Source organism: Neolamprologus brichardi, chromosome 10, assembly GCF_056152115.1.
Source record: "Neolamprologus brichardi isolate AB-2024 chromosome 10, ASM5615211v1, whole genome shotgun sequence".
Taxonomy (NCBI): Eukaryota; Metazoa; Chordata; class Actinopteri; order Cichliformes; family Cichlidae; genus Neolamprologus; species Neolamprologus brichardi.
Window position 1 is genome coordinate 8,486,960 of NC_142113.1, and position 19,494 is coordinate 8,506,453.

General features: G+C 41.6%; 3 protein-coding genes across 5 annotated transcripts in view; 2 read left to right on the plus strand and 1 right to left on the minus strand.

The window, feature by feature from the left end:
* Positions 1–1,280: 1,280 nt before the first annotated feature.
* On the minus strand, positions 1,281–8,199 carry supt4h1 (SPT4 homolog, DSIF elongation factor subunit). 2 transcript variants are annotated; one of them, XM_035911426.2, is made up of 5 exons: positions 7,928–8,199; positions 3,539–3,645; positions 3,393–3,448; positions 1,940–1,993; positions 1,281–1,849 (listed from the first exon to the last, which is right to left on the minus strand). In XM_035911426.2, exons 1-5 carry the CDS (start codon positions 7,952–7,954, stop codon positions 1,782–1,784), a joined length of 312 nt encoding a protein of 103 aa, XP_035767319.1. In that variant the 5' UTR covers positions 7,955–8,199; the 3' UTR covers positions 1,281–1,781. The 2 variants fall into 2 exon arrangements, with proteins under 2 accessions (XP_035767319.1, XP_006799637.1); XM_006799574.2 differs by lacking the exon at positions 7,928–8,199 and adding an exon at positions 4,635–4,811.
* hsf5 (heat shock transcription factor family member 5) lies at positions 7,230–11,495 on the plus strand. 2 transcript variants are annotated; one of them, XM_006799575.3, is made up of 7 exons: positions 7,230–7,512; positions 7,937–8,427; positions 9,059–9,379; positions 9,455–9,546; positions 9,645–10,016; positions 11,198–11,309; positions 11,406–11,495. In XM_006799575.3, the coding sequence occupies exons 2-6, from the start codon at positions 7,953–7,955 to the stop codon at positions 11,273–11,275; spliced, it is 1,338 nt and encodes a 445-aa protein (XP_006799638.2). In that variant the 5' UTR covers positions 7,230–7,512; positions 7,937–7,952; the 3' UTR covers positions 11,276–11,309; positions 11,406–11,495. The 2 variants fall into 2 exon arrangements, with proteins under 2 accessions (XP_006799638.2, XP_006799639.2); XM_006799576.3 differs by lacking the exon at positions 7,230–7,512 and adding an exon at positions 7,552–7,769.
* A 981-nt stretch (positions 11,496–12,476) lies between these two features.
* Positions 12,477–19,494, plus strand: part of rnf43 (ring finger protein 43) — a 112,508-nt gene continuing 105,490 nt past the window's right edge. Inside the window, exon 1 of the mRNA XM_035911466.2 lies at positions 12,477–13,957. Coding sequence (XP_035767359.1) covers positions 13,736–13,957 — 222 coding nt within the window. The 5' untranslated portion in view covers positions 12,477–13,735. The remainder of the gene's footprint in view (positions 13,958–19,494) is intronic.

A 19,494-nucleotide genomic window follows, 5' to 3' on the forward strand; every position in this document is an offset into this window, starting at 1 on the left:
AAAGGGTCTAGCCAACTAAAAAAAACATGATGAACTCTGTGAAACTGTTGCTCAGAATGAACAACAATCAGAATGAACCGCCTTTGCCATCTTAGTGTTTTGTGACCATATGTGACAAATGGTGACGGAAGAAACAGAGAGAGAAATCGATTATATAACTTATTGGCTAATGACCCTGAATAATCCTCCTTTCTGACTCTAAGAATTCATCATTTGTAAAAGAAAGTTTTATTCAATATGATGTGAAACTAGAGATTAAAACCATAAAGCTGTCTGTGTTTGCTGAGATTGTAGAGAAAAAGGAGCCAAGGGTCTTTTTGCAACCAGTGTAGTCACCCCCTGCTGACTATTAAAAGTAAAGCATGTTATTAGATGCATGATACTAACCTGTCACAAGATTTATTTTTTTTTAACGGAAATAATGAAATAATGCTTGGTGATGGTATTTGGCTTTATTAGTGTGGATGCTGATTAAGCACACAAGTATTGTTCTTCTACTTTTCATATTCCGTACATTTTTTGGCATATATCTCCTTCAACACCGTTCAACTTAGAAAAACCAGTCAACCACTATTAGATTCCTCTTCTTTTGGACATGACTGCTTGTATTTTCCTCATTTTTAACTTTTATATTTTTTAAATTATTCAGCTTCATTCAACAAAAATTTACCGTGTCTTTCAATGGGAGAATGTGGGCAGTGGAGTCAGAAAAGATCTTTTCTGAACGGATGATTAAAAGTTACAGTATTTAATTGTCTGTAGTGGATTTTCCCACATTTCAGTCATTCGGGGACTTAAATAATATGAGGTTTCAAATATTTCTTCAGATGTTTTGTGACTCTGAATTTTCTTTTGTCAATACTCAACTTTTTCTACTGTACATTTTAAACATGGTCAGCTACTTTTCAACTTCTTCCTCTGTCTGAAAATCAGCTTTCAACAGTTCTACACTTTTGTTTTCAAGTGAAACATTTTTAACTTAACATTCAGCAGTTGCTTCATTTCCGCTCAAAACATTCAGCTATCAGCATCCACACTGCAGTTTCATTAGAAAATGCATTTTCTAGTTATTATTTGCTAAAGAACTTTAAAATAAACATAATGGCTTGTAGGAGTGGAAAGACTGACATTATATGTTGAAAACATAAAGATTAAATAGGAAGAAAACCTTCAAAAAATAAAATAAATTGAAAAGTCAAAAATGGTCTAAAACCTAAAATCTAAGGTGCACCTAATTTAGGTACCTTTAAAAACAAATAAATATCCAGGTTAGTCATGAATGTGGACGCGTTTATTTGTATTCTCTGGTCAACATATATCAGCAATCTGTTCCAGAAAGGTTGAATGAACTCTGAGTCTAACCACAGTCCTCTTAGAGACCTCACCACCATCATCATTTTAGACTGCAGCTCAAGGTCATCAGTCAGAAACCACATTGTGTGCCCTTCTGCACAGTAGACAGATTAGTCCCATTAAAAATTAACTGATCATGTTCACTCGCTCGGGGACACTGAAAGCTTAGTTAATTCACAGATTACAGGTGCATATAAATCCAATGTATTCATTTATTTTAAGACACTCACTCACTTTTTTTATAAAACAGGTTTTTATTTCACGTAAACTATTCAAACAAATAAGACATATCTACCTTTTCTTATGTGTCAGCAATCTTTGTTTTTTCCCCCCCCAAATTTAAAAACCTCCAAAAACTCAACATTTCCACAAGACATCACAGACATGGTGAAACAGTATGATCCAGCTCTGGGGACAATCAGCAGGATTTACGTCTTCACTGCCGTGTCTCTGGATTTGTAGATCACCCCTCTGCTTTTCAGCTCTCTCACTACGCCTTCAGAGAAGAGAATAATGAGCAACCGAAACATATGAAGTGAGAAGACAATTCCAACCAATGTGTGTGCCCTGATGTGTTTGAATGTACCTGGAGGTAGTCTGCCAGTCACTGAAACGGCATATACACCTGGCTTGAAGTTGCCTGAAAGACAGAGCAGGAAAAAAATAATTACACAAATGGATCATAATCTGAACTATGTGGCTATCATTAATAACTAGCAGGTTTTACAAGATTTATTAAAAAGCATGTAAAAAATGCTATAGTCCTGGTTTTAAAATTAGGTAAATAACTTCAGATGAACAACAACATAACATATTAACACTGTGTCATTATTTAACAAAAACTAATCCAAAGCCAAAATCTGTAAGCACTGTGGAAAAACTAATTTCTGGATTTTCTGGATGATTCAGTAAGCTTGCTGAACCACCTTTAGCACCAATAACTTAAAGTAACAGTTTTCCATTTGACTATCAGTCTCTCTCATCCTTGTGGAAGAGTTTTGGCTCATTCTTTTTGTTGTTGTTGTTGTTGTTGCTGTTGCTTCAGTTCATTGAGGCTTGCAGGCATTCTTTTACACACAGTCTCTTCAGGTCCCGCCACGGCATTTTAGTCAGATTGAAGCATGGACTTTGACTGGGCCATTGCAGCACCTTGATTCCTTTCATTTTCAGCCATTATGTTGTAGATTTGTTGCTGTGGGTTATGCAACAGGGTTATAGCCCTGTTGCATGATCCAATTTTAGTGTACATTTAGCTTTGGGGACATCTCCTCACATTTGAATACCCTGGTATACCAAGTAGTTCATAGTCAACTCAATGACTACGAAACAAGCCCAAACCATCATCCCTCCACCACCGTGCTTCACAGTTGGTTCTCTCCAACCAACTGGCTTAACATCTCCACTTTGGCCTCTTTTGATAGGATTGTTCCAGAAGTCTTGTGGATTGTTCAGATGCAACTTTGAAAACCAAAGCCATGCTGCCATGTTCTTTTTTAGAGAAAAGAGGCTTTCTCCTGACAACCCTTTCAAACAAGCCTTAGTTGTTCATTTTTTCTGAGCAGTGTATGGTCTAACCTTGTGGTGACTTTGCTGTGATGTCCACCACTGGAAAAATTTATATCTATCTTAAATGTTTTTCACTTGTGAGTAATCGATCTCACTATAGAATGATGACATTCCAATGGTTTGGTTTATAATCCTTCCCAAATTGATGGGCACTAACAGTTGCTTTCATGAGATCACCGCTGATTGTTTTTCACCCTGGCACTATGTTAACAAACACCTGCTAAATCATCTGCTTTTATAGAGGTGCTCAGACTGGCTGATGATCAAGTGCCATTTTCCTTCTCAATTATTATAAAAGCAGTGTAAGATGTACTTTGTTTTTCCAGAAACAGTGTCTCCTTTTTGTCTTAAATAAATAATGAACAATTTAACATTTCTTATCATGTCCTGATACATAAAACCTGAGAACTGAATGTACTTTCTTCTTCTTTTTTTGTTTTAAACCATGACTGTGTGCTTCAGCAGATCCTTACCTATTCTCTGCCATTTAGCCACCCAGCTATCTTCAGGACTCATCATGGCGATCACACTATAAACATTTAATCAGTGTCAGTAAACCATAGGGAAGAACAGACAAAGAAACACATAGCTTTGATGGGTAAGCTTTGTCAACACTTACCCATCAAACGAGGAACTTGTGCATTCATACACCATCTCTCGGTTCCCCTTCATCTGGAGGTATGACTCACAGTTGTCACAGCCATCATATTCAAACTGGTCAATGGTCTAAATTGGAAGAGAACAAGAGAAAAGTGAGGTATCAGATTGCATGAGTCCAATAAAAAGAGCCAGAAGAAAGGATCAAAAATGAGAAGTGAGATATTACTTGAGAAATATTAACTGCTTTAAAAATGCTGCACTTCAGTGTAGCAAGACTATTATTTCTAATGAGGGTCATACATATATTGGAACCCACCATAGATAATGATGCCAACAAACCTTGGCACATCCACTGATAACGGCTGTGCATGGTTAAATAATAATAGTATTAATACTACTACTACTACTACTACTATAACAAGAAGAAGAAGAAGAAGAAAGTGAGATGGGATTGTGTGTTGGTGTTGTGCCAAAGTGTCATTTCTGGTATTTGCCAAAAAAAAAAAACCCACAAAAAAAACAAAAAGAAGCCCGCATTTAAACTACTGTAAACATGCTATACTGTAAATGAAATCTCTCCAAAATAAAAACCTTTAATTTCTCAAAAATAAAGTCAGATTGCCTGCACGCCCGACCTTACAAAATAAATCACTGAGGAAGCATTGAGGAGCAATAAATGTTTCTAGTTCCATTTTTCGTGGATTTTTAACTTTAAAGTTAATCTCAAAATATTTAGTTTCGCTTCAGTGGACAATATTGTCCACCTTGTTTCTTTTCTTATTGTCCACCTTAAGAAAAAAAAAAACCCCAATAACTTTATTCTGCGTTTTGTCACAATAATATCACCTTCTGCCCAGGCTCTGCCATTCTGTACATTTTTCTAGTACGGCCCCAAGTCGTTATCGTGGGACTAGAAACCAAACAAACTAGCACAGATGTCTTTTTGTAAACAAAAAAGCCCCAGTGAATACTTTGGTTACTTTACTAAAAAGCAACCAAGCGTCATTTCGAAGTTTTAATTCCTGTTAGGCCAAACAGGAGGAAAACACTGCGCAGAGCACCACGTTAGCACAGGAGCTAGCCTCACAGTGTTTTTCTCTCAGATAAAGATTTACCTTCACTAACGAACAAAGCAGACAGGCTCTCAGGTGGCGCAGGTCTTTGGGGACTGTTTCTAGTGCCATTATGTTCGGACGAAATAATTGAAAAAACACTAAACAATCACGCCGACTAATATTATGATGATTTTCTAGTCGCCTAGAGATTGCGTCACTGTATAAGGCCCTAGCAACCCAGAGGCGTCCCTGTAGTCCGCCTGAATAAAAGTCCGTGCACACAGTCAGAATCAGAGAGACTTTATTTATCCCCAAGGGCCAATTAAGATACAACAGAGCAGCATGACGTTAAAAATAAGGACAAGGCATAAACAGGCAATAAGAATGAGATAAAAAAAAAAAAAATACTTAAAATATACAGTATATACACAGTTTTAAAATTAAAGTGACTAAATAAGTGAATAAATAACTGTAAGTGACTAAAAGTGAATAAAGTGTCGGCAGCATAAAAAAGAGTGTAGAGTAATTTATGTTTATGGGTGTGGGAAATGGTCTTATCGACTGGAGTTAAAAAGCAGAGTGGCTTTGGGGACAAAGGTGGCTCTCCTCTTCTCAGTCCTGCAGGAAGTGCAGCGGAGGCGCCGCCCAGAGGGGAGCCATTGAAATGAAGAATGTGAGAGGGGTCATTAATAAGTTAATTAATTTTTACTATGCCTTTTTACTATGTCTTCCTGGAAAGCATCATGACCTTCTCCATTACCTGCTGGTTCCACTCCCTCAGCCTTCAGAACAGGAACAGACTGCAGCACACTGCACCAGTGTGCTCAAAAACCATTGGCCTGCCTGTCAGAACTCTTGCACAGGTTTTCAGCCAACGAGGCCATTAGCCCTTGGTGGCACCTCCTGAGAATTTCCTCTGTGTTAGCAGAGAATTTCAGGAGGTTGTCAAAGATGGTTCCCAAGTATTTGTACTCCTCAACTACCTCCACGGGCTTCCCATGGATGGTGGTGGTGACTGAAGCAGCCAGATCCCTCTGCCTACTGGAGAAGGTCACCACCATCTCTTTGGTTTTGCTCACGTTCAGCTCAAGTTTGGAGCTGTCACACCACTCTACAAACTTCTGAAGAGCGGGTCCGTGGTGTTGTGAGGGGCCTGACAGCAGTGACAGGAGAACTGTGTCGTCAGCATATTTCACCTGGTGACAGTTGGGCTGTGTGGATCTGCAGTCATCAGTCTAGAGGATGAAGAACAGGGGGGAGAGCACACAGCCCGGGGGGGGGGGGGAGCCAGTGGAGGTGGAACAGAGACCAGAGTCCAATATCCACAGGATTAGCTGATCAGGTGAAATCGGGAAGAAAGTTTAATGGCCAGGATATGAGACTGCAGAGTGTTGAACGCTGATGAAAAATCAGCAAAGAGAAGTCTGGCGGAGGAGTGAGGGATCTCCAGATGTTTGTGGATGGAGTCCAAGATGAAGATTTTTGCGTCATCAACGCCTATGCGTGCACGGTAAGCAAACTGAAGTGGGTCCATCAGGGGGTCAGTTGCTCTTACAATGTGCTGTTTTATGATCTTCTCCATGGCCTTCATCACCAGAGAGGTAAGGGCCACAGGATGAAGATCATTGAGAGACTTTGGGTTGTTTCTTTTGGGGATGGGGATGACTGTGGAGTGTTTCCACAGCTGGGGGACGGTGTGACTGTCAATTGAGTGTTGAAATAGAGTCCGGAACACACTTCCTAGTTGCCCTGCACAGTGCCTCAGAACTTGACTGCTGATGTTGTCAGGGCCGGGTGAGCTCCTCTCCTTGGTCCTCCTGAGGGCTCTCACCACGTCCTCAGTTTGAAGGTGAGTGCAGAGCTGCCAGGTTTGATAATAAACTAAAGCGATATTTATGACATAGTATTAGGGCCACCTTAAGAAACAAAAATATTATTAATCATTTTGACAATAAAGTCGAATTTTTTAGATTAAAGTCGAAAAACCTAATTCGAAGAAAGGTCGAAATGTGGAGATTGGAGTTATTGTGTCACTGACTTCAGAATTTGCATACCTGAACAAAGGCATCACGTTCTCCTCAAGTGGTGCTACACACCAGTCTCATGTAATGTTTTTAACAGGTTGTTAATATTACATAGAATTAGCAACACATCGGATTTTGACAATGAAAGGATACAAATTGGATGTATTTTACTGGATTGGCAGTGAGATTTTTTGTTTTCACAAAATGTAGATAGATAATGCTGTCTACATCTAAATACAAATAATAATAATAATAATCACAACAACAACAACAACAATAATAAACTACTTCCTTATCACTAGGTGGCGACACAGCTCAGCGTGTTTTCATTTGGTACAGTTTCACACCACATGTGCTTGGTGACATCTATTAATTCCATTGACCTAAACACTGATTATGTTACCAGTCAAATCTCTTTCAACAGTTAACATCGTTTTCTCACATTTTGTTTCTTATTTGTTTATCATGGATAATTAACCTGCGTTTGTCACTGCACTGTTGCCGTGCCACATCCAACTTTGGAGAGGCTCATCATCTTGCGTCTTGTATGAAGCTGCAACTAAATAAACTCAGAAATAAACTCAGATGATGTGAAATGTAAGCTATAAACAGCAGGCTGTGTGAGAACCTGCGATGCATTCACTGGAGCTATTTAAAGTAACATATATTACCTAAAGGCATTTGTGGGCCTGTGACAACAAAAGCATGTAAACCAGAGGCTGTAAACTGTTTTTGGCTCTCTGTGTGATGTTTAGGGCCAAGTTTCGGTGTTGAAATGTGAAAGGATCTTGGGCTTTGTAGTCCCCCAAAATTAAGCGTTGTTTAAAGTAACGGAGGGATGTCACATTGAACTCCAGCACCTCCACCAACGGCAGTGAACTTCCAACGGTTCCCAGTGCGACTTGGTGATACAGGTGCAGTTATTACAGTGTTTATTTTAGATTTAACCTTACTTAAAATATATGAGACAATATGGAGATGGATAAAACTTTAACAGCTCTTAACTAAAAAGTTCTTTACTTAGGAGAGGCTGTTTGACAAGATAACACAGCCAATGCTAATGTTAGCTAATGCTAGCAGAGTAACAGAAACAGTGAAAGATAACATTTTACTTTTTACAGCATTTTATTTATAATTTTTAAAAAAGTTTAATCCGTTTTCATTAACAGGGGTAATTATGTGTTTAATATAATGAATGGTGGTTAAATAACTTTGTTAACTTGTTATAACTTGAGTGTATGTAAGACATAAACTAAAGTTAAATAGTAACGTTATAAACATGTAAAGCAGGTTAGCTGCTTTGACCAGGGCTGTTTAATATTGTTATACCTGTCTCAGTTGCACAGGCAGAGGCATGGAAGTCGGTTTAAATTCACTCCCGGACTCGATCAACCCCAGCAATTTTCCTGCAAAGCTGTGGCGTCTGGTGAACAACCCGGCCTACAACGCCATCTGCTGGGACCACCAGGGTGAGGTAATCGTCATTGACCAGCAGCTGTTCGAGAAGCAGATCCTGTCTCCAAGTGCCATCACCGCGGGCAGCGCCGACTCCTTCAAAACCACCAACTTCTCCAGCTTTGTCCGTCAGCTCAACTTGTACGGGTTCAAGAAGGCCGACCCTCAACAGGATCTGGACGGCAAGGAGTATCAAAGCTTTTACAACCCCAACTTCAAGCGAGACCAGCCTGAACTCGTTGCGAGGCTGAGGAGGCTCACCGTGGACAATAAGGCCAAGCTGCAAGCCGGTCTGAACATAAAGTGCCGGTCCCCGAGTGGATATCAGCGCCTGTATCCGGATGGGGACGACAGAGGAACATCTATGAGAAGAGGCAAGTGCTATTAAGGGATAATAGTGGAAATATATGGTTTCCCTGAGGTGCTCAAGTTCACACTAACCGTTCCTCAGCCACAAGAGTAGTTTCTGCAAAAGTGCACAGCAGTTCTGTGTAAAAAGGGTCATCAGCTCCTTAAAAAATACAACACTGTCCCATTTTATGTACATAAACTTTGTAACTGAAGAATATTCTTTAAAACGGAACAAAGCTTTCTGCCGCAACTTCGCCTACTTCCTCTTTAGAACAAGGGTCTAAAGAGGTTGAAGCACAGCTTTATTACTTGATCGACATGTTTGGGCCTGTGGCCTTCATGAGGGATGACCTTGACATAAGTAATAAAGCTGTACTATAAGTGTTGCTGGAGAATTGACCTCATTTAAGAGTATTCTAAATATATTTTTCTGTTGACCAGAGGAATTACTAAACTTTCATTTGACAATCTTACATGTCACAGAGAAAATACTCAGATGTTTTCAAGAAATATTACCTGCTGATAGGGTTTTCTGTCATATTTCCGAACACCATATTGAACTTATTAAGGACAATAAGTCTGTGCCCTCCTGTACCAAACCTTAAGCCCTCTCGTACTGTCTAACAGGTCGTTGTTGTGCTTTGTGTCTTCCAGTTTCTTCGGGAGGCTCTTTTCTGCTGAGCCCCACAAATCAAAAGGCCACTCCTCCTTACTATCCAAGTAAAACCCAAGCCTACACTGGGACCCCCATCCCACCACGATTCCTGATGAGGACTGCGGCTCTTCCTTCTGCTTTGTTTTCCTCAGGCAAAGAGCTACCAGTACCCTTAAACCGCCCTTACACTGGAGTAAACTCAAGCTCCAATGCTGTGCACATTCAGCAGAATTTCCTGGCCCACGCAAACCATGGAAGTCCAAATTTCACCAGTTATAGTCCTTGTAATGCTCAGTACCAGCCTGGCTACTATTCCCCACGTAAGCATTAAATATTATTTAGTAATAGCCAGTGTACCACTTCACTTAACATGCTATCTTTTGTCCTTCCTGAAGTTGGTCATTGCTACCATCCCAACCTTGTGGCCCCTCATATGGCAGGTGGTGGCCTTCAGACAGGCTTATTCTCGCCTCAGAGTTATTATCAGGTAGGACCACTGTCATGTGACGTAACAAGTCAGTGAGTAGTATAGGAAGATGAGTATTTGGGCCATCTTTAACATATGCTTTTATATCACCTTTTTAGGCAGGATATCCTGTCGGTATGTTGTGTTTCCAAGACAATAACCAATGCCTGCAGAAAAATGAGAAGCAGGAGGTGAAAAACTGTGAAATCAACTTGGAGGCAATTTTTAAGATCGCAGATGAGGTCATGCAGACTCCACCCAATACCTGCCTGGTTAAAGTTGAGCCCCAAGATGAGGTGGTCCCTGAGCTAGAGTCTTCATCCAACACCTGTGACAGCCCACTGTGTGACAGCAACGGTGTCATCAGGTCTATCCCTTTCTCTGCTGGACCCACCATAGTGTCTGCATCGAGTATTGCTCCTCTAATTCCATACAAAGAGCAGTGTGTGGAGTCTGTACCAGAGGAAATGCCTGAGGATGCTATCATTGAGGTAAGGCTGCGCATTGAAGAGTTCCTGAAGCTAAAGTGCATCTGTTTTATGTTTTTTTGTAATATTTGACATTGAGGTATTTTTTGATGCATCACCTTCTTGATCTAAGATGTTTTCTACTTTACTGTGCTAGACAGTAAAGTAACCCAAACTTGTAGGAAAGTTTTCAAGGGAAGGCGGGAGGGTGGATCAGAGCAGCACAGTGGTTTTGGTTCTTGATAGGCTGCAATTGCAAGAAAGGTTAGAAATGATAGTTGATCTTTTTTCACTGAGGAACATGAGACACATTCCTCAGAGATTTTGGTTCAGACTCACATGATAGCAGCACACAGTTGCTGACGTTTTGTCAGCTGCACACGATGGGAATAACCTAATAGAGCATCCTGAAGGTACTCTATTAGGTTGAGATCTGGATATTGTGAAGACCAGTTGAGTAAAATAATAGTGAACTCACTGTTGTGCTTAAGAAACCAGTTTGAGGTTTGTGGCATGGTGCTGGAAGCAGCCATCAGAAGATGGGGACACATTGGTGATAAAGGAATGGACGAGGTTAGCATCAACACTCAGACAGGCTGTGGAGTTTAAACAGTGCTCAGTTGGTACCAAAAACTATCCCCCACACCATTACATCACCATCAGCATGAACCATTTATAAAAAGACGGGATAGATCCATGCTTTCATGCTGTACATGCGAGATTCTGACCATCTGAGTGTGGCAGCAGCAATTGAGTGGCACTCTGCGTCATCCTCTAATGTTGTAGTACATCTGCATAAAGGTTCAAGGAGGTATGCATTCAGAGATGTGGAAATCCCAGTAGATCATCAGTGTCTGATGTTGCACATTCTGGATTACTGCAATGTGAGCAACTGTTGCTCTAGGTGATCAAACCTGACACTGAAGCTTTTTCCACACACAGATCATTAATAATGGATCTTTCCGCATAGTTAAAAAACGTAGCAAATATTTTGCATACTGTTTTGAAGTTGGTTCTTTTTCACGTTTAGAACAACATGTAGAAAATGTGAAAATCCGATTATGTTTCAGGATGTTACAGAAAATTATTGATATTGTTATATAATTTGAATACATATATATGTGTGTGTGTGTATATTTAGTGGGCTTATATATAGTTTAGCAGAAAGCCTAGATTATTTGCCTTCTCTGTGTCCCTACATTAAGGTTACCACAGATGATGAGAGGGATATTGTACCCGTTACAGTTGGTGATACTTCCAGTGATTCCAGTCTGAAATTATAACAGCAGCTGCACAGGAAATACACCAACTCTTTAGGTAAGGCTATTTAGGGTCAAATTCCAGAGTAAAGGCTTTAATTCTTGCTAAAATCAACAGATCCGTGATGACAGTGTCTCATATTTTTCATTATAGATCTCAGCTTGTTGGTTTGATTGGCATGTGACAGGGAGCCTTGAGTCAATCCAGGATGTGAGCTTAAGCTCTTACTATTACCATACTTGAGTCTCGAATTGGAAAGATGATTTATTGTGTGAATGCTTGTTGCTTTGTTCTCTTTTAAATCTTATTACAAAGTCTTTTGCAGAAGTACATATATGTTGTACATTGTACGTAGTTGTACCGTAATGTTTTCTCCTCTTATTTTACACATCCATTGTAATTAACACTGATGCTTTTATTTCTGTAAAATTTTAAATTACATTTTTAAAACAAGTATGCTTTATGTAACTGTATAAAGCATGCATATTTACGTACATGATTTTGTGAAATAGTTTTACCAGATTGTAATGTTATTTTCAAAGAACTGAAAGAGAAAAATAAGTCTTGTAAACCATAAATTGGTATTGGAGTGCTTAAAAAGGACTCAAATTATTTTATGAGGGAGAAACACTTTGTCTACTGATTGCTTGCTTTATTGTAGTGATGGTGTTTTCCCTACCTTTTTATTTTCACTATTGATGTACTTTTTAAAATATGTAACTAGAATTTTAAATAAACGTGATTACAGTTTATGGTTGGATGTTTAGTGTGTACTGCATTATTAATAATAAAGGGGTGTTGCTTGTTGTAGACACCAGAGGGAGCCACTTACTTGTTTTTGGTGAAACTGCTGCTTTTCGGCGGATCCGCCTTCTGCTTACTAATGCTGCATTCAGGTGCTCCTCGTTAACTCCATCTACGATAACGTTAAAAGAAAATTAACGATTTTTGTTTGTTTGTTTGTATGTTTACGTTCTTACACATGCAAGAAAATTAGTTTGCGTTTGATTCTTACCGCAAAATAGATTTTCAGTGACGTTAGAAAAATGTAATACTAACGCTGCAATTCCACTAATGGCTTATACAAATAACAACGTAAAACACTTGAAACACAATCTGTTTACAGGATTAGGGGTGAAGTGTTGATAAAACTCCCGTCCCCGTTAGCACGTGAAAGTAGCAGGAGAGGGAGCAGGTAGACACTTTCAATGAGATCCCAGGGGAGAGACAGAGAGTCCGGGAGGTAAAGTTCTAGAACGGTGTTATAATAGTACACTGTCTCTATGCTTTATCCCCTTCAAACAAACACTACAAGGAGGCTGGGCAACTTTTTTTAATTAACTTTTTGCAGATTTTCCCCCTCCGCTTTCAGTGATAGTTTTGATAAACGAGTCAATTTCCTTCATTCTTCTCAGGAGGATCGGGTCTAATTTCTCACAGTGCAGCGGAGGCACTGAACTCAGGGAAAGCCTGCGTGTGTGTGTGTGTGTGTGTGTATGCGTGCGCGCGCGCGCGTCGCCCCCCTGACGGGTAGATTTAAAAGAAGTTGATGGCCGTGTCACTGAAGCCGCTTCGGACCCAGTTTTAATTACCAGGCTACAAGCAAAGTAAGGCAACGGCCCGTTTGCTTCGGTTAATAATTACACAGAGCTGTGTGCTGAACGGAGCAGCTTCTTCGAGGATTATTTTTTCGCAACTCCTCGGCTGTAAGAAACATTGCCCAACTTTTCGGCGCCGCATTTGATCCGTCAGCATGCCTCATAACTCTCCGGCGGCAACCTGTAAGCCAGCCTTTGAAGTCGTAGACGTCGCTCTCGTGCGTTTTTGGTGGATTTATCCACAAAGTGTTGCGCTCACGGGACGGGTTTAACTTTTAAAGCTTTGCCTCCTGTGTGCTCGCAAAATGTGACTGGAAGGTACAGTGGCCAATGTGCGCTGCATTGTAAAAACAGTCCCGAGGATTTACGGATACACAGTTGCCAGGAGAGGACCCCGTCCTTCTTGGAGAGGATACCGCAGTTAAGCTACCACGTAAACACCCTCCAGACGAGGACATAGACCCGCCTGTGATGAAGAGCACCCCGGTGGAAACAAATGCACTCTTTAAGATCTAATACGGCACGGCTCGTCTTCACAGTGCACTGGCGCATGCAGTGCTTCTCAACCCACATTAATGACACTGGATAACAGTTAATCGGAGCTTTTTCCTCGTGTGAGACATCACTTTTCACGTGAGACATATAAATATCTGTAACGTGTTAGACTGGGAATTAACTCTAGTGTTGAATGGAAGTTTTATGAGTTACCATGGAAGTCCTCCGGCTTTGAAAGCCCAGATCTGTTAAGCAAGTAGGCAGAAGGAATAAAGCGGGACCTGTGCGTGTACTTGTCGATACCGCTTTCCTGCGTCTTGTTTATCCGCGGTGCTTGCCTGCTTTGAAGTCCAAGATGTGCGGCCGGGACCCGCCGCTACAGCCGAGGCCATGACCGTCCCACAGCGGCGCCCGGCCGGGCTCTGGCCGTGGCTGCTCATGGCGGCCCTGCAGGTAGTGCTGGGCCAGCAGGGCCTGGAGTCCGAGCGGCCGGTTCTCCGAGCGATTATCAAGGTGACGCTGCTGAAGCACGAGCCCACGGGGAAACCCCTCACCTTGGAAGGGGTGTTCGTGGGAGGAAGTGCCGGCAAAGCAGAGGGAAAACTCATGCAGGTAGGGTGTCATCAAAGGGTACCTGCACTACATGACCACATCACTGTCCATTTACCTCAAAGCTCACCTGGTGCACAGGTGGCCCAGCACCTTTGTGGCACCTGGTGCAACAATTTTCCATAGACTACTCAGCTCAGTGAATAGCAGCTTTATAGCTGTTGGATCAATAACTCAATGCTCATATTGTCAATGTCTGATCTTCATTTTGTGTATTGATAGGACAGCTTTACAACACATGTATTTACACTTCTGCTCTGTCCGATATGGATTACCAGCCTGAAAACTTCTCCTATAGTACACTACTGGGAACACTTAACACAGCAAGTGTTATTCTTTGGACCCCCCTCAAGAGAGTCACTTTAACCTCTTTTGCAATCACCGCTTGACTAATAACTTAGTCTGTGTTAAAAGCCTTAATTGGAAAGTTATTTTACACTCCCACCTCTTTCAGTGCACCAATCCCTCTGTAGAGTGACTTATGTTTCCCTACAGTTTACACAGCATCCACTGCCATCAGACTCCTGCAGCAGAGACTATGGGTTACAGCACAGTGTGCCTTTCTGAGAGCTGCTTACAGCAGCACTCTTTCCACTCAACACTGGGCTTGTGATGATAGAACATATGAATTCCTTTAACAACAGTGATGACAAACGTGTTATTGAGGTTAGCTTATTTTCAGTCTATTTTAGCTCTCTCCTGAGAAACAGTGGTTTGGCTCAGTCCGCCAGCCTCTCTAACGTGTATCTTTTCTAAGGTAACTGTTTTGTTTTGCAGTGACTATTTTTGGCATTTGATGCTTTCTCCCATTATATTTAATATCAAGGTGTGGCCAGTGACTGCAAAATGAGAGCATGTCGAGACCAATATAAAACCTGTCATTTAATGTTTGTTTTTTTTTAGGTTAAAAATCTTGCCTTTAACTGTGCAAATGTGAAGTATGCTCTCTATTCATTGTGCATATTTAGGATTCAAGAGTGGATTAAGGTCCCTGCGCTGTAAAGCTCGGCCGTGTCGATTTATTTGCCGTCTCCAGAGAAACGGGACGAAAGATATTAGGTTCTGTGGGATCTTGTCTCTCTTCACTCACCAGGTGTGGGAGGTTTTGTGAATGGTGAGCCAGATGCTGCAGTTTGCCATAGTTGATAAGGATTTATAATGCTCTGATGGAGAAAAGCCCAGCATTAGTCACAGTGAAAAGCCACTTCTGTTTTCCCACTCCGGTTTTAAGCTGATCTGACTGGACCCTGTCTGTGTGGGATGTTGACAACATGTTGCGGATGCGTATCACATAGCTGTTGAGATCAAAGCACTTCCAGCTTTCTGGGATTTCCAGATTTTTGTTGTTGTTGTTGTTTAAGACTTTGCAATGTTTGCAGGGCGACACGGGGTTTTGATGAAGCTGTGTATTCCCCTAAAGGTGTGGATGAAAGGTTGAGTGCCACCCTCAAACCATTCTTTTTTATCTCTGCCACCGTCAGCATGGCGACAGCCTAATTTTGTGCTGATAAGATCCCTGCTTTTCCCCCCCTGTTTCTTTCTGTTTTTCTTTTTTTTCGGCTGCCCAAATAGGTTATACATCTACTCTGTTTTCCTTGGGTCAAACCACCACTTGTGTTGCTGTCCAAGGCTGGGAGGGCATGGTCCTGCGAGGCTCTCTCCTCCCTGGCTGTTCTCATACTGCACAGAGGTGGTGTTATGCTGCAGGATGCTCTTTGTTGCACCTCAGGCCTGTTGTAACAGGTCTCTGTTACCTCTGCAGGCAGCTTCATGGTCCCACTTTATGTTCTTGTCTTCCAGTGGACGAGGGGACTGATGGCTAAAAAGTTCCAGTTTCCATCTTGCATAGCATTCTCGTCTCTGTGTTAAATATAAGCCAACCTTGTTGATCCATGTCTTTTATAAAGCCTAATTCCACTTTTCTGAAAATTTTTATGGACTGACAGAGTTTTCATCTTTTGTCATTTTAGATGCTTGTTCATCTTTATCGATACGTTGCTTCCCTGAGCCTGGGAATTGCATTGCATCCTTGCTTTGATCATGTTTGCTACCATGTGTGGGACAAAGTTCTGAAGCCATGAGATTTCACTGTGGTACTTGTCTCCGTCTGATCTGTTAAACTGTGATCTCCCTGGAAGTGTGCCCTTTCCTCTGAATGAACACGCTCACTGGAACACTGGCTGGGGTCTGGCCAGCACTATTTGGACAAATACAAGTGCTGAGGAATTTTGACTCCCTCTCCCTTCCAAAATGAAACTCTGTGATTAAAGGAGAAGCCCAAAAGCTTCTGAAACAATGATGAACTTGAGGATTGTTGTTGGAACTTCTTTTTGAGAAATGGAGATAAACTGTGTTCTTTTAACAGGCCCAATTAAGGTATCCTTAAAACTCCACCTATGTTAACTTAAAGTCATCTTGACTTTCTTTTATTCCTTTTCTGCATTGTTGTTTTTTAAATGTTGAAGTGAACTTTGAGAGCTCCCTCAAATACGTAAGCTATAATTAAGGCTTGACACTGGGTAACTGTGCAACACTTCACATTTTTTCGTCTCAGTGTCCTACAAGGTAGTGAATGCCTCCCCGTCTCTCTAAAGCGTCCCAGGCCACTATCTGCACACCCGCCCCTCGGCTGGCCCTCAGCGCAGCCGTTTGGGAACTAAGGAGGGGAGGGTGGAGAGGGTACTGAGGGAGAACATCAAAGTGTGTCCAGTTCCGAACGTGAGCTGGGATGATTAAAAGCTGAGACTGTTTACACTGCACTTCCCATATGGGCCCTCTCCTCCCCCTCCCTCTAGATTTCCTGTCCATACTTCCTATCTCCCTGGATGAGATAACAGCCTGTCCAGGACTCCTCAGGGCTCCTCACTGCCTCACATAGTTTTGCTTTTGTGCATGTGGTTTATAACAGTGCGTAGCAGCAAACAATGCAGGTGAGCTTCATGTATTGGAGCCAACATACTGATATGATATAATAAACAAGCTAATGTGTTTGCAAAATTCGTGAAATGAACCCCACATTTGGCAATCAGATTTGGCATTCATTTGCCATTCATGCTTCTTTTTAAAATACAGTAACAGTGAAGCAGCCTGCTCTGAATGCTTCACAGCGCTCGTGTCTGGCATGCACAGCACTGCTGTGTCCACCAGTATGGACGCCATATGAGAACTCAACATTAACAGCAGTAGAATCACATCACCATCCGTCCCACCTGCCCCTCGGCGACACTGGCAGTTGCATAAAGGTACAAATGAAATCCCTATAAGCTCGCAATTTCCCCCCCGCTTTGCCACAGCGCCTGTTTTTTTAAAAATTATGAATGCTTTATGCAACTACTGGCTGTTTGTGTGGAGGTGGAGGCCATTTAGGAACAAAAGCCTGCTTTGAAGTCATCATATATAACATTATAAACAAGTTCAGTGGTGATCATGCAAAGATTATTGTATGAATGAACTGTTACACTGGTTTTGTTACCAGCCAGCACTGGCCCTGTTGACTTATATTGGACCACTGGCAGAAAAGAACGTCATTTTATGTTTTTCAATATTTTTCTATTAAATGTTTGACTGTTTCATGAACAGCTAAAATGCTTTAAAACAGGATGACTATGTTTTTTTCCAAGGGGCAACATCCAGATCTGAAAATTTATGAATCGTGGAAGTTCCACAGGTGCAGTTCCTCCAGCTGGCACTTGAGGCATGCTCCAAAACTGAGTCAATCTCCACAGACTCACATGTTAAAGTGCCAAGCCTTACATCAGCGGTCCCCAACCTTTTTCGCGCCACGGACCGGTTCATGCCCGACAATATTTTCACGAACCGGCCTTTAAGGTGTCGCGGATAAATACAACAAAATAAAACTAGTATCCGTAGTGTAAAAAGAAGATTTATTCATAACACACGTGAAAAGACCCAGGAAAACCGGGTTAACGATAAAAACGATAACAAAATAACGCTAAAAACCGATAAAAATCTAGAAAACGATACATTTCACACCTGAGCCTCAACTCTCACGGCCCGGTACCAAACGACTCACGGACCGGTACCGGTCCAAGGCCCAGGGTTTGGGGACCGCTGCTTGGTGCATTATTTTACCCCCTGTGGACAGTTTTTTTAAAAGTTTTTCATTGTACCCATACAGTTTATGGATACAGGTTGCTATCCAAGCTTGCCAGTATTAGCTGGTAAATTAGAACACTACACTTTCATCAATATTAGGTAGCATCTAGCTTCAAAAAAAGCAACACAGTCCAAATTAAATGAGTGACAGCATAGTTACTGTCATTCTTTTAGACAGTTGCAGTGGAACAGTTTAGAAAATCAATTAAAAATAAATGGAACAAAAGTTAAGAGAATATATCATTTTTGGCTACAAGCCCATTTGTTACTTATAATCATTGCATTCCAACATCATCTACTTTATCTCTTTTATTTCCATGTGGTCTTTTGCAATGGTCTCCTCCTTCAGCGACACTACAGTAATGTGTTTCCTCTAACTCATGCATTAAACAGACCCCCCCTCATGTGTCCAGGCTATCAAACAAATTGTGGACTAATGTGTTCTCCTGAGCAGGGAACTGAGAGAGCTGCAGCCTGCAGCACAGGAAGCAGGGGCTAGCGCTGTCCTGTCTGCCCTATTCCACAAGAGATGGCTGTGGAGATGTTCCTTAGGGGACATGGAAGAAGGGAGAGGCAGGTAGGGGGGAAACATGGCAAATCTCTTAATCCTGCTGGCCCCCTTCTTTTTTAGTCATTAGATCACGTCTGGAATTCTTGAATGTTATACAACACGTTTTTGTTTCCCCTTTCATAGCTCTCCTTATGCAAATAACCAGGGATGGTCTCTGTTTCTCCGCTACTATCACTGCTTCACTCGTTCAGCCACTCCCTAATACATCTACAAAAGAGTCGCATGCTTAATTCCATGTTTTTTGTAGCACACCCATGTAAACACACACACTAAGTCAAGGCTTCATCTGCCTGTTTTCATGTGTGTGTGTTTTCACACACTCCATACACACACTCGGTGGGGCAGTGGAAAAGCTAGAAATGCGCACTCTTGAATTAAATGTTAATCACAGAGGCTCTGTCTCGCTCTTCATTTTGAGCACTTTTTTTTGTCCCTCCCTAGTACACAAACCACCGAAGGAGCAGCAAAAGCATGCGGCCCTTTTAAAGCTGTGCCATTATGTAGCCACACATGTGTTACAGTGGAGAGGAATGAGTCACCGCCGACTGTGAAAGCAGACACACACACATATATGTTCCTTTGATGGCAGGACAACTGACACGGGGTCCAGACAATTTCAGGGTCAGCGGAATTTAATTATGTCAAATATCCAAGGTTTAACAGTCGTGAATACCGCGGCATTTTTGCATTCTCTGTGAGATGCGTATCTTGCGTGACCTTTTTTGAATTTGTCCTGACAACTCAGGTCAAGTGAAGCACCTGTCTCTTTCCAGTTGAAACCGATCCACTGGAAGTACAGAGGAAAGCCTGCTGATCCATAGCGGGTGTGGAGGCCAAGCTATCCTTTCCCCCA

What these genes read in the sequence shown, in the direction of transcription:
- hsf5 (XM_006799575.3), top strand. Translation starts at nt 7,953, where the DNA reads ATGGAAGTCGGTTTAAATTCACTCCCGGACTCGATCAACCCCAGCAAT. An exon ending in GCCTGGCTACTATTCCCCAC is followed by an intron (nt 9,380 to 9,454) that starts GTAAGCATTAAA and finishes TCCTTCCTGAAG; the next exon opens with TTGGTCATTGCTACCATCCC. An exon ending in CGCCTCAGAGTTATTATCAG is followed by an intron (nt 9,547 to 9,644) that starts GTAGGACCACTG and finishes TCACCTTTTTAG; the next exon opens with GCAGGATATCCTGTCGGTAT.
- supt4h1 (XM_006799574.2), bottom strand. Translation starts at nt 4,703, where the DNA reads ATGGCACTAGAAACAGTCCCCAAAGACCTGCGCCACCTGAGAGCCTGT. An exon ending in ACAAGTTCCTCGTTTGATGG is followed by an intron (nt 3,449 to 3,538) that starts GTAAGTGTTGAC and finishes AAATGTTTATAG; the next exon opens with TGTGATCGCCATGATGAGTC. An exon ending in GGCTAAATGGCAGAGAATAG is followed by an intron (nt 1,994 to 3,392) that starts GTAAGGATCTGC and finishes TCTGTCTTTCAG; the next exon opens with GCAACTTCAAGCCAGGTGTA.